Raw genomic sequence first — 12981 nt, forward strand, 5'->3', positions numbered from 1 at the left:
TGTTCTGGAGACATGATGATCAGATCGATGCTTGACTGCTGTTTGACAAATACTCATCGTGTAGACTAAGCCTACCCGCGCCGTATCTGTTGTTGCCTAGAGCGCACGTGCCAAAACCAGAGAAGGCTATTGCTATTTAACGCAACAGTTTTGGAAAATGCGATGGACATTTTATTTGGTACAATGAAAAATGAAGCGAAACAAATATTTTTGTGTACACTATGTCATCACGCACTGATTTGTATCTGGAACGAGTCCGTTTGGTGACAACACTAGTGGTGGTTAAATTGCGCATATTTTCTACATGTGGATTTTAGAATATTTTCATGAAAATCTGTCGCCAATTGGATGGAAACCTAGCTACTCATGGTGGGTGGATCATGTATAGGTTTCATTCAGTGGTTGTGAAGTAGGCTATGCTACAGATGAGCTTATGAGAGCATCATCAAACATTGCTTGAAGCCTCCAGTAAAAGCTGGTCTGCCCTTCAACGCTTCAGCTGCAGAACATATTTTTTTTSCACTCAAACAAAACGCATGCGCATGGAGCAAACGAACTGCAACACAGTGCAGACGGTTGTGATTGAGGCAAGAATCACCTGTATTCTGGCATTCATGGTGACACAGTGAGTACAGTTACATTGGAATTTCCTCTTTGAAATATAATTGAATGCTAAAATTTGAATTAGATTCAACATCAGCTATCTAAATGGAAAATGATGGACACTCGATAATTATTGCCAGCATGGTTTCTTGACAATCTCGTTCTATCTTTTGGAAATAGCTACCGAATTGAATGGTCATTTATTTATTGCTGCTGTAGTCATAATTTGCATCAGATCATTAGATGCCATATTCTCCATCTTGAAAGTAAAATACATCTTATGCGTTATTATACTGTATGTCAGCAAACAGTATTTCGTTTAAAATGTTCTCAATATTGATTAAACAAATATAAATGGTAAAAAACAAAAGCGCTCTAACCCCCAAGTCTCCATATGTGTTGTATCTGAGGATGCTTGGATGGAGGCAGCAACGCCTCGTCTTTCTCATCCCATGCATTCCTCAACCCAGAGCGCGTTAAAATGATTTGATCCTGCGAATGTTAGGCTTGGTAATAGGCGTCTAATAGCTTAGATATAGCTTATATATGTTTATGTATTAATGTCAATGACGGTATTTTGCATAGCCAACTGGTACTACATTTCTCGCTATAATAAGTTATAGCTTTGACAATGAAAAGAAGTTCGCACAGCGATCATTCTTGCTCTGCTGAAGTGGTCAGAGCATTCCGCAAGACATGCGCGCTCGAGCTGATGTGACGACATGCCGTGGGGATTCCCTCAGTAGGCTACTATTTTTCCGTGGTTTCGAGCTGTTGTACAAGCAGTGGCGGTTCTAGCTTGTATGGCTCCCTGGGCGACCCCCCCCCCCACCCCCCCACCCCCAAAAAGCACCAATCTGCACTAACTGCAATTTTTATTCAGACATTTGGAACAACACAAATAAATAATCACTACATTAAAACGAATATAAAAATATACAAAAAATGACTCGTAATATCAAAAAGAAGTATCAAGACAATAGAAACAAATTTGTGTGATTTGGCACTCGAGCATCAACTACATTACCCATCCACCAACACTGTCAACCAAGAGTCAAGACTAAACCAATTCACCTTGGTGGTGTGCAGACTGGTTTAATATTATTCTTAACAATTTTCACACAAACCAGAAAAAAATGCAACATATGTCTGTGAAACTATATATTCACAGTATTATGAATGAATTGTGGTTTATTTGGTAGCATTTTGTAGTGTGTCTGATTTTACTAATTGCATTAGTACTGTACAAATTAAGAGGGCGCTATTTGATAGATTCCCCGGTTCCTCCTATCTCGGCTCCAGTTGGGAGATCTGAGGTCAACCTACCCCTTCCCCTCCCCATCTCGTGCTTCTGAGTGGGAGACCTTCCCAGGAGTAGCCTGCCTAGCTCACAAACTAGAATCAGGCACCCACTCCGACAAGGTTAAATGACCCACAGTCCCACACGGTAACATGATATCATTGACGTGGCATGCAATGAGCGCTAGAAAACCGATCGTGCAAATGTCACCATTCAAAAATGTGTGTGGGAGCCCCGTTCCGCCCCGGCAAGATGCCGCCCTGGCGGCTGCCATGTCGCTATCACTAAATCCGCCACTGTGTGCAAGTCTTTAAAATGGCATATTTTTCACTCCCTCAATGTCATCTACAAGAAGATATGGAGTCAAGTATACAGATGGATGACTGATGCCTGCCTTCTATGTGGAATTATCTGAACAACTTGAGTGTCCAGGTTGTATAGCTAAGTGAGTGCAGTGTGCTGTATTGTATTTGGGGGGGGGGGGGGGGTCTGCAGTATTGTGAGTCTGTCTCACCTACAACCTAGGTGGTGTTGTGTGTCTTGGTCTGCAGCCCATGGGGTCAGAGCGGCTGTGAATGCGCAAGAGACAGATGCAAATGCACCAGGAAACCGCGGCCAGTGTCCTCCAATCACAGCACAGGATGGGGAACATGCCCACCAACYCCTCCAATGCCTGTTGTTTCTGCTGGTGTTGCTGCTGCAGCTGCTCCTGGTAGGTACCACTATACTATCCATAGTAGGGGTTCGTGTCCCAAATGGCACTCTATTCCTTATATGGCGCACTACTTTTGACTAGGGCCCATAGGGTGCCATTTGGGACGTAACCCATAGCTACCTTACATTATATATACCATGCTTATACCAAAACTCTGCACTCCGGAGCAGGGGTATCATGCACCCCAAAAATCTGAGAGGGCACCAAGTATGTGAAGATGGCTGGGGAGTGGTCTGGAATGGGACTAAGCCCCCAGACAGAAAGTTGGAGAATTTTGCATTTTTCAAACAACTGAAACGGTCTTTCCTGCAATCAAGAGCCATAATCATTATACTTAATTCTATGTCAAAAATATGTTTKTTTTTCTGCATATCTAAGCATACCTATTGAGCTGTCTGTATCCTCTGTAGTTATTTTGTTAAAGAAACTAAATATGCTCAAATCTGGGTATAAGTTTGAAAGGAATGTGAGTCATATTCAGTGCATTTAGTAATTTCTTGTGTTTCTAAAGTCCACCGACAGCCGGCATGCCAGCTAAGATAGTTAGACAAGATAGCTACTTGATTGATAGCCTGCAATGGCTTCTTGGTATCTAGTTATGAGGTTGGGAGATTGGGAACCTATCTGGGCTAGCTAAAGCCAACTTCATAGTATTGCTAGGTGGATAGTAGTATTATGAATGAAACGCATTTTTATTATTTCTATTTTACAGGACATCTCTGAGGGGGCACGTGCCCCCTATGGACATGACGCCTCTAATCTGGAGCAACCTACATACAGTGCATTCGGAAAGTCTTCAGAACCCTTGACTTTTTCCACATTTTGTTATGTTACAGTCTTATTCTAAATGGATTACATAGTTTTTTTCCTTCATCCATCTACACACAATACCCCTTAATGACAAAGACAAAKCTGGTTTTTAGAAATGTTAGCAAATTTTTACAAAAAAAACTTTAATATCACATTTACATAAGTATTCTGACCCTTTACTCAGTACTGTGTTGAAGCACATTTGGCAGCGATTACAGCCTTGAGTCTTCTTGGGTATGATGCTACAAGCTTGGCACAACTGTATTTGGGGAGTTTCTCCCATTCTTCTCTGCCGTTCCTTTCAAGCTCTGTCAGGTTGGATGGGGAGTGTTGCTGCACAGCTATTTTCAGGTCACTCCAGAGATGTTCGATCGGGTTCAATTTCGGCTCTGGCTGGGCCACTCAAGGACATTCATAGACTTGTCCCGAAGCCACTCCTGCGTTGTCTTGGCTGTGTGCTTGGGGTTATTCTCCTGTTGGAAGGTGAACCTTCAATTCAGTCTGAGGTCCTGAGCGCTCTGAAGCAGGTTTTCATCAAGGATCTCTCTGTACTTTGCTTCATTCATCTTACCCTCAATCCTGACTAGTCTCCRGGTCCCTGCCACATAAATCCCACAGCATAATGCTCCCATCTCCACAGAAGAACTCTGGAGCTCTGTCAGAGAGTCCATCGGGTTCTTGGTCACCTCCCTGGTGACCAAGATTGTTCAGTTTGGCTGGGCAGCCAGCTCTAGGAAGAGTCTTGGTGGTTCCAAACTTCTTCCATTTAAAAATGATGGAGGCCACTGTGTTCTTGGGGACCTTCAATGCTGCAGACATTTTTTGGTACCCTTCGCCAGATCTGTGCCTCGACACAATCCTGTCTTAGAGCTTTATAGACAATTCCTTCAACCTCGTGGCTTGGTTTTTGCTCTGACATGCACTGTCAACTGTAGGCCCTTATATAGACAGTTGTGTGCCTTTCCAAATCATGTCCAATCAATTTAATTGTCCAATCAAGTTGTAGAACCATCTCAAGGATGATCAATGGAAACAGGATGCAACTGAAATTAATTTAGAGTCGCAGAGCAAAAGGTTTGAATAAGGTATTTCATTTTTTTATTTGTAACAAATTTAGAAAAAACAGTTTTTGCTTTGTCATTATATGATACTGTGTGTAAATTGATGAGGAGAAAAAAATATTTTTTAGAATAAGGCTGTAACATAACAAAATGTGGAAAAAGTCAAGGGTCTGAAAGCTTCCCGAATGCACTGTACAATATACTCTGCACAGGACACAAACAGAGGCATAAAAACGGAGCATCTGCCAGCTACACACGGTCTCTGTGGACAAAACCCACAGGGACATTTATGTTTTGAAGTCATAGGTGTATACGTAAGCAAGGATTATGCCTCTTCCTCTGACTGCTCTCTTAGGACAGCACTACCTGTTGTGTGCAGAATAAGAGCATGCTAATTCACACCTCAGGGAGTGGGAATAGTCTCTGACTCCACATCAACCTCAATTAAGTTGTGCTAATTGTCGCAGAGCTACAGTGTGTGGCTGGAGAGCCCAGATGTGGTGGATTCTCACCTGCCTTTAATTAGGCTACAGGTGACTGCTACACTAGTTGTTTAAATTAACTACAGCACATCTCTAAGGACTGGATGACAGTAGTGTTTACACAAGACCTCCCTGCAGAACTCACGCATCCGGGACATGTGCACCTACCACCACTGTTGTTCACAGTTTGGAACAAACAACATGCCTGCTACCCACCACACCAATTGACAATAGCCGAAAACCCTACATTGTACATACAGTATATTTTCRGTTTTTKACTGTTTTTCAGTCTGACTGTTATGACAGAGGATGAGAGGATTCAAAGAAACACCTATGAGAGGAGGACAGAGGGAATCGCAAACTATGACGACAGGTAACAGCACTACACAGTAAATATCCCCTATAGGGTTAGCTTCATAGTTTAGGAAAAACAAGAAAAGGGGATATGGTTGAGACTGTTTAATAAAATCTCTAGACACAGAGATCCTACTAAATTACTAATATGTAATGTAATGTTTTGAGTTCTATATGTAATTATACAGAGCTAGAGCTGAAACGTCAACATTAAACATTCTCAACTACATCTATTGTATGAAATAAAGAGCAAGGTCCCTTTTTTGAAGCCCCAAGCCTACTCTGGAGGATGCGACAATGTGGACCATGTCGTTTGAGAGGCTGATGAAGAGCCCCGCAGGGCGGGGCTGCTTCCGACAGTTCCTAAGGACAGAGTTTAGTGAAGAGAACATGATGTTCTGGTTGGCCTGCGAAGAGCTCAAAAAGGAGACCAACAAAACTGTGGTGGAGGAGAAAGTACGACAGATCTATGAGGGCTTCATTTCTATCCTCTCCCCTAAAGAGGTGAGCTTACACTGCTTTGGCCTTTCTTGAGACTGAAGTATCCTATAATTGTGCTCATTTATAGCTGTAAACCTAAAATGCTTTTTCCATAGAGTATTCTTATTAGTGTGGCTTGCTTCAGCAAGACTACTCTAGATTTGACATAATTCCTACTTATTATAGTTATTCATTAGACCGCTACTGCTCTTATTCAACTTCTCTGGTTGTTTAATTACTTCTCCAGGTGAGTTTGGACTCACGTGTTCGAGACGTGATCAACAAGAACATGCTGGAGCCCACGTCCCACACGTTTGAGGACGCCCAGCAGCAGATCTACACGCTGATGCAGAGAGACTCATACCCACGCTACATGAACTCTACAGCGTATGCAGATTTACTGCAGGACCTGGAAGAACCCCCACCTGCCACAGAGCCATAGACTTTTATTCTCCATCAATCACTCTACACATTGCTTTTAGATGACACTTGTGTATCTTAGGTCCAGCTTTCAGTTACAGTTCACATGTTGATTGATCAATAGGCTCTATTTACAAAAATGTCTATATTAAATTAAGGTGTAACTACTGTTTACTACCTTAAATATTGGCTTTCCAAAATCCTCAAAGCGAGCAAGAACATACGCTGTATTCCAATTCAGATTGCAAGATGTTTCCAAATATATTTATATTTTTATATTGCCTAGCACTTGACATTGCACTTTTCTATAGTTTTATGAGGGGAAAGCATGTTGTATCTGTTAGCATTGCATTTGTGTGTAGTTCTATTGTCAGACTTAAAGTATTTTCAGTTATTTTTTATGAAATCTAATTTCACTTAATATTAAGAAGACATGGGAAAGTGCCTTGGCATGAGATCGTTTACCACTACAACTTCAACATACAGTACCAGTCAAAAGTTTGGGAACACCTACTCATTCCAGGGTTTTTCTTTATTTTTACTATTTTCTACATTGTAGAATAATYGTGAAGACATCAAAACTATGAAATAACACATATGGAATCATGTAGTAACCAAAAAAGTGTTTAACAAATCAAAATATATTTTCTATTTGAGATTCTTCAAAGTAGCCACCCTTTGCCTTGATAACAGCTTTGTACACTCTTGGCTTTCTCTCAACCAGCTTCATGAGGTAGTCACCTGGAATGCATTTCAATTAACAGGTGTGTCTTGTTAAAAGTTAACTTAATGCGTTTGAGACAATCAGTTGTGTTGTGACAAGGTAGGGTTGGTATACAGAAGATAGCCCTATTTGGTAAAATACCAAGTCCATATTATGGCAAGAACAGCTCAAATAAGCAAAGAGAAACAACAGTCCATCATTACTTTAAGACATACGAAAGAACTTTGAACGTTTCTTCAAGTGCTGTCTCAAAACCATCAAGTGCTATGGTGATGCTCTCATGAGGACCGCCACAGGAAAGGAAGACCCGGAGGTATCTCTGCTGCATAGAATCTCTGCAGCCTCAGAAATTGCAGCCCAAATAAAGGCTTCACAGAGTTCAAGTAACAGACCCATCTCAACATCAACTGTTCAGAAGACTGCATGAAACAGGCATTCATGGTGGAATTGCTACAAATAAACCACTACTAAAGGACACCAATTAGAAGAAGAGACTTGCTTGGGCCAAGAAAAACAAGCAATGGACATTAGACCAGTGGAAATCTGTCCATTGGTCTGATGAGTCCAAATTTGAGATTTTTGGTTCCAACCGCTGTGTCTTTGTAAGATGTAGAGTAGGGGAACAGATGATCTCTGCATGTGTGGTTCCCACCGTGAAGCATGGAGGAGGTGGTGTGATGGTGTGGGGGTGCTTTGCTGGTGACACTGTCTGTGATTTATTTAGAATTCAGGGAACGTTTAACCAGCATGGCTACCACAGCATTCTGCAGCGATACGCCATCCCATCTGTTTTGGGCTTAGTGGGACTATAATTTGTTTTTCAACAGGACAATGACCCAAAATACACCTCCAGGCTGTGTCAGGGCTATTTGAGCAAGAAGGAAAGTGATGGAGTGCTGCATCAGATGACCTGGCCTCCACAATCACCCGACCTCAACCCAATTGAGATGGTTTGGGATGAGTTGGACCGCAGAGTGAAGGAAAAGCAGCCAACAAGTGCTCAGCACATGTGGTAACTCCTTCAAGACTGTTGAAAAAGCAATCCAGGTGAATCTGGTTGAGAGAATGCCAAGAGTGTGCAAAGCTGTCATCAAGGCAAAGGGTGGTTACTTTGAAGAATCTAAAATCTAAAATACATTTTGATTTGTTTAACACTTTTGGTTACTACATGATTCCATATGTGCTATTTCATAGTTTTGATGTCTTCACTACTATTCTACAATGTAGAAAATAGTAAAAATAAAGAAAAATTWGTAGGTGAATGAGTAGGTGTGTCCAAACTTTTGACTGGTACTGCAGTTTGAATAAAATATCACAAAAATGGTGCAGCAGTTGAACACACTTGATATTAAATTGTGGTGCTTTCAGCTCTTCTCAAAGAATAGTAACTTTTTACGTACAGTGTGAGCTGATACCCTGAAAAAGATCTTGCCTGTGATATGAATACTGTGATGCTAATTTAGTCCTATTTCTTTCTCAGTCAAAACATAAACAGGAACATACATGTATGAAATAAATAGTATGTGACCATTCATATACTGTATTTGTGTATTGAATTAACAGAAAATGGCTTTCAATTCTTACAAATCAAATAAAGCACAATAATTAATATGTTGTCGTCTTCTTTTACTATTGCATTATATCAGGGTTTTATTTCCCCATAACAAATCAACATATTAAGATTCATATTTTCAAACCATACAATCAAAAAAATACTCCCTGGAAGAGATGGCTTTTCAATAGCAAATAGCTACACCGACAACAGTACTGGCATCTGGCAACAGATTAAAATATTAAAAGATTCCACCAGGCTCCAGCAGAGAATACAATTGTTTGAAGTTATGGTGTCCCTCTCCTTGGCTTGTCTCTAGCTAGCCCTAAGGCCTGTCCCTGACTATGTTTCTGACAGTCAGAGTTAGCAGCAGGTTATATTGAGTGAGATATGTGGTTCAGAGAMTCTATGGAGCATCACAGGAGTCACCTTCAATGAGCTCTAATGGCAGTGGGTGTGTAGGTCTAACCCTTAGATTGGAGGAAGCTGTTTTTCAATAAACTGCTTGATATCCATCATTTCCTGTTGGACGCAAGAGAGAAAAGTATTACTACACAAAATATAATACAATAATTTCATATAAACTCTAGTATGCATGTTTAAAGACTTCAAAAAGTGCCAATCTTCTAAGTTCAACCATATTACAGAATTCACACAGCTGCTGTACAAACCATACTAACCTCAGGGCAGGCACTGTGAGGCATTCTGGGATAAGTATTTTAGYTGATGTTGGATAGGTTACAGAGGGTCTTCAGTTTCTCCATTTTATTTTATTTTACGGGCACCAGAGGGTCCGCCTCGCCATGGCACTGGAGGACATGTATCTCCTTGTTGGCAGAGTTGGCCGACYCCTGAGAAGGACAACATTAGGCTTATATTTAAAATCAGCTATGACTTGCAAAGTCTCTAGAATGATTTTGTCGATGTCTGGGAATTTACTTTGACCATTGTTGATTTGTGTGGTTTGGTAAAGTAACAAGCTAATAGACTGTTTACATTCCAAAACAATAGAATGGATCTTATGTATATGAGGGAAGGTGTGCTGTAGAGGGAGCCAGCAGCTGAGAGCAACCACTTTCCCCAGCTTCTGTTGGGTCGTGAGAGCAGTGTAGAGAGACAACGCTCCACCCTGTATACACCAAAGCACATAAATCATTACTATCGCTATGTCTTACCACTGAGTTTAGTACACTTCAGTGTTGTTTTACAGTTTTTTTGTTGTCATGGGCTAGTCTACCTGAGAAAACCCACCAAGAACAATTCTGTGGGATGTTATTCCATTCTTCACTTCTTGATCAATCAGCGTTTTAACTGAGAAGACAGGCAGCACTCAATGAAATCAAACTCAAATAGAATCAAGCTCAGGTTCACACAGTTTAAAACATTACCATACTGTATGCCCTAGTGCAGCTACATCTAAACCATGTAGACTCACTTTTCTCTGAAGCCTGTTTAATACCAGCTTCGTCTTCCTCTGCATCTGTTTGCAATCTGATGATGTCAAACCTATAACATAGAGGGAAGTGATTAACCCAAATCGGCTACTGTTCTTTGATATTGCCTTCTTTTTATAAATTTAAATAAACTTGACTTCTTACCAGGAAGGCTTGGATATGCCCACGTTTAATGTAAGAGGCTTGATTGGACTGAAAAATTTTAAGAAAAGAAAATACTTTCACTGTTTAATAAATGCATATACAGTTGAAGTCGGAAGTTTACATACACCTTAGCTAAATACATTTAAACTCAGTTTTTCACAATTCCTGACATTTAATCCAAGTAAAAATTATCTGTCTAAGATCAGTTAGGATCACCACTTGGGGAGAATGATTTATTTCAGCTTTTATTTCTTTCATCACATTCCCAGTCTGTCAGAAGTTAACATACACTCAATTAGTATTTGGTAGCATTGTCTTTAAATTGTTTAACTCCCACAATAAGTTGGGTGAATTTTGGACCATTCCTCCTGACAGAGCTGGTGTAACTGAGTCAGGTTTTTAAGGCCTCTTTGCTCGCACACACTTTTTCAGTTCTGCCTACAAATTTTCTATAGGATTGAGGTCAGGGCTTTGTGATGAACACTCCAATACCTTGACTTTGTTGTTCTTAAGCCATTTTGCCACAACTTTGGAAGTATGCTTGGGGTCATTGTCCATTTGGAAGACCCATTTGCGACCAAGCTTTAACTTCCTGACTGATGTCTTGAGATGTTGCTTCAATATAGCCACAATTTCCCTTCCTCATGATGCCATCTATTTTGTGAATTGCACCAGTCTCTCCTGCAGCAAAGCACGACCACAACATGATGCTGCCACCCACATGCTTCATGGTTGGGATGGTGTCCATCGGCTTGCAAGCCTCCCCCTTTTTCCTCCAAACATATCGATGGTCATTATGGCCAAACAGTTCTATTTTTGTTTCATCAGACCAGAGGACATTTCTCCAAAAAGTATGATCTTTGTCCCCATGTGCTGTTGCAAACCATAGTCTGACTTTGTTATGGCGGTTTTGGAGCAGTGGCTTCTTCCTTGCTGAACGGCCTTTCAGGTTATGTCGATATAGGACTCGTTTTACTGTGGATATAGATACTTTTGTACCTGTTTCCTCCAGCATCTTCAATAGGTCCTTTGCTTTTGTTCTGGGATTGATTTGCACTTTTCCCACCAAAGTAGGTTCATCTCTAGGAGACAGAACGCGTCTCCTTCCTGAGCAGCATGACGACTGCGTGGTCCCATGGTGTTTATACTTGCYTACTATTGTTTGTACAGATGAATGAGGTACCTTCAGGCATTTGGAAATTGCTCCCAAGGATGAAGCAGACTTGTGAAGGTCTACAATTTTTTTTCTGAGGTCTTGGCTGATTTCTTTGGATTTTCCCATGATGTCAAGCAAAGAGGCACTGAGTTTGAAGGTAGGCCTTGAAATACAWCCACAGGTACACCTCCAATTGACTCAAATGATGTCAATTAGCCTATCAGAAGCTTCTAAAGCCATGGAATTTTCCAAGCTGTTTAAAGGCACAGTCAACTTAGTGTATGTAAACTTCTGACCCACTGGAATTGTGATACAGTGAATTATAAATGAAATAATCTGTCTGTAAACAATTGTTGGAAAAACTACTTGTGTCATGCACAAAGTAGATGTCCTAACCGACTTACCAAAACTATAGTTTYTTTACAATAAATTTGTGGAGTGGTTGAAAAACAAGTTTTAATGACTCCAGCCTAAGTGTATGTAAACTTCCGACTTCAACTGTATTAACAAACTGTAATCAATAATCACGATCATCAACAATCTCCAAATACAGGAGCTGTGCTTGTCCACAGAGGTACTCACGCGTGAGGACACATGTTTTTCACATGTGGTGTCTGGATCCCAGCAAAGGCCTCTGCCCAGACATTGCTATGAACAAAAGCAAAAGACATCTTATGAGCTTAAGACTACAGTAAATGGAAATAAATACAGATAACTCTTGAGTCAATTGTGAGTGGTAGGAGTAAAATGAGGGATGAAATGAATGAGCTGTACTGCACATACCCAGTGTCACCCAGGCCATGAAGAAATATCACCTGTAATGCAAAAGAAATACAGAAATACACAATGTGGTTAGCTTTATTGACAACGCGTCAATGTCAATGGCTGGTAGGTCTAGGTTTGGGGTGTTCAACCCTCCACCTGCAAGCTACTGTGCAGGCTTTTGTTACAGCCCTACACTAAAACAACTGATACTAGCAGCCCACTAGGGGGGCATTTACTGGGAATACAGACGTATGTGAGACAATAATGTGAGAGCAAGTTATTGTCTGTAACAACATGCATGTTGCCTTCAATGRTCGCTGCCAAACATCCCTCACTCACCGCTGCAGTAGCTTTCCGAGCGGCAGGTACAATAGCAGGCAACGGCAATGACATATTATTACCGCACATACAACCAGTGGCGGATTTAGGTTTAGGCGACATGGGCAGCCGCCCAGGGCGYCATCTTGCCAGGTGCGGGGCACCGACATAAAAAAAAATCGGAATGGTGACATTTGCAGGATCGGTTTTCTATCGCTCATTTGCACGTTACGTCAATGATATCATGTCACCGTGTGGGACTGTGGGTCAATTAACCTTGTCGGAGTGGGCGCCCTGATTCTAGTTTGTAAGCTAGGCAGGCTACTGCCTGGGAAAGTCTCCCACTCAGAAGTACGAGATGGGGACGGGGGTGGGGGTAGGTTGACCTCAGGTCTCCCCACTGGAATCCCGAGGTAGGGAGAGTGGGGGAATCTATCAAATAGTGCACCTCTAACTTTGTACAGTACTGTACACCACCAAGGTGAATTGGTTTAGTCTTGACTCTTGGTTTTCAGTTTTGGGGGATGGATAATGTATTGATGCTCGAGTGCCAAATCAACACAAATTTGTTTCGATTTGTCTTTGTTACGTCTTTTTGATATTTATGAGTCTTATTTTTATATATATATTTATATAGTTTTAA

General features: G+C 41.2%; 2 protein-coding genes across 2 annotated transcripts; one reads left to right on the plus strand and one right to left on the minus strand.

The window, feature by feature from the left end:
• The first annotated feature begins 266 nt into the window (after positions 1-266).
• Positions 267-8560, plus strand: LOC111973267 (regulator of G-protein signaling 20-like). Its single transcript, XM_024000570.2, has 5 exons — positions 267-625; positions 2455-2615; positions 5261-5344; positions 5595-5829; positions 6053-8560. Exons 2-5 carry the CDS (start codon positions 2479-2481, stop codon positions 6245-6247), a joined length of 651 nt encoding a protein of 216 aa, XP_023856338.1. The 5' UTR covers positions 267-625; positions 2455-2478; the 3' UTR covers positions 6248-8560.
• On the minus strand, positions 8480-12908 carry LOC111973345 (acyl-protein thioesterase 1-like). Its single transcript, XM_070446721.1, has 9 exons — positions 12360-12908; positions 12039-12070; positions 11838-11903; positions 10100-10147; positions 9937-10007; positions 9739-9812; positions 9534-9630; positions 9182-9357; positions 8480-9023 (listed from the first exon to the last, which is right to left on the minus strand). Exons 1-8 carry the CDS (start codon positions 12459-12461, stop codon positions 9272-9274), a joined length of 576 nt encoding a protein of 191 aa, XP_070302822.1. The 5' UTR covers positions 12462-12908; the 3' UTR covers positions 8480-9023; positions 9182-9271.
• Between the last annotated feature and the right edge of the window lie 73 nt (positions 12909-12981).

The sequence above is a fragment of the Salvelinus sp. IW2-2015 genome, linkage group LG14 (assembly GCF_002910315.2).
Source record: "Salvelinus sp. IW2-2015 linkage group LG14, ASM291031v2, whole genome shotgun sequence".
NCBI classification, from domain to species: Eukaryota; Metazoa; Chordata; class Actinopteri; order Salmoniformes; family Salmonidae; genus Salvelinus; species Salvelinus sp. IW2-2015.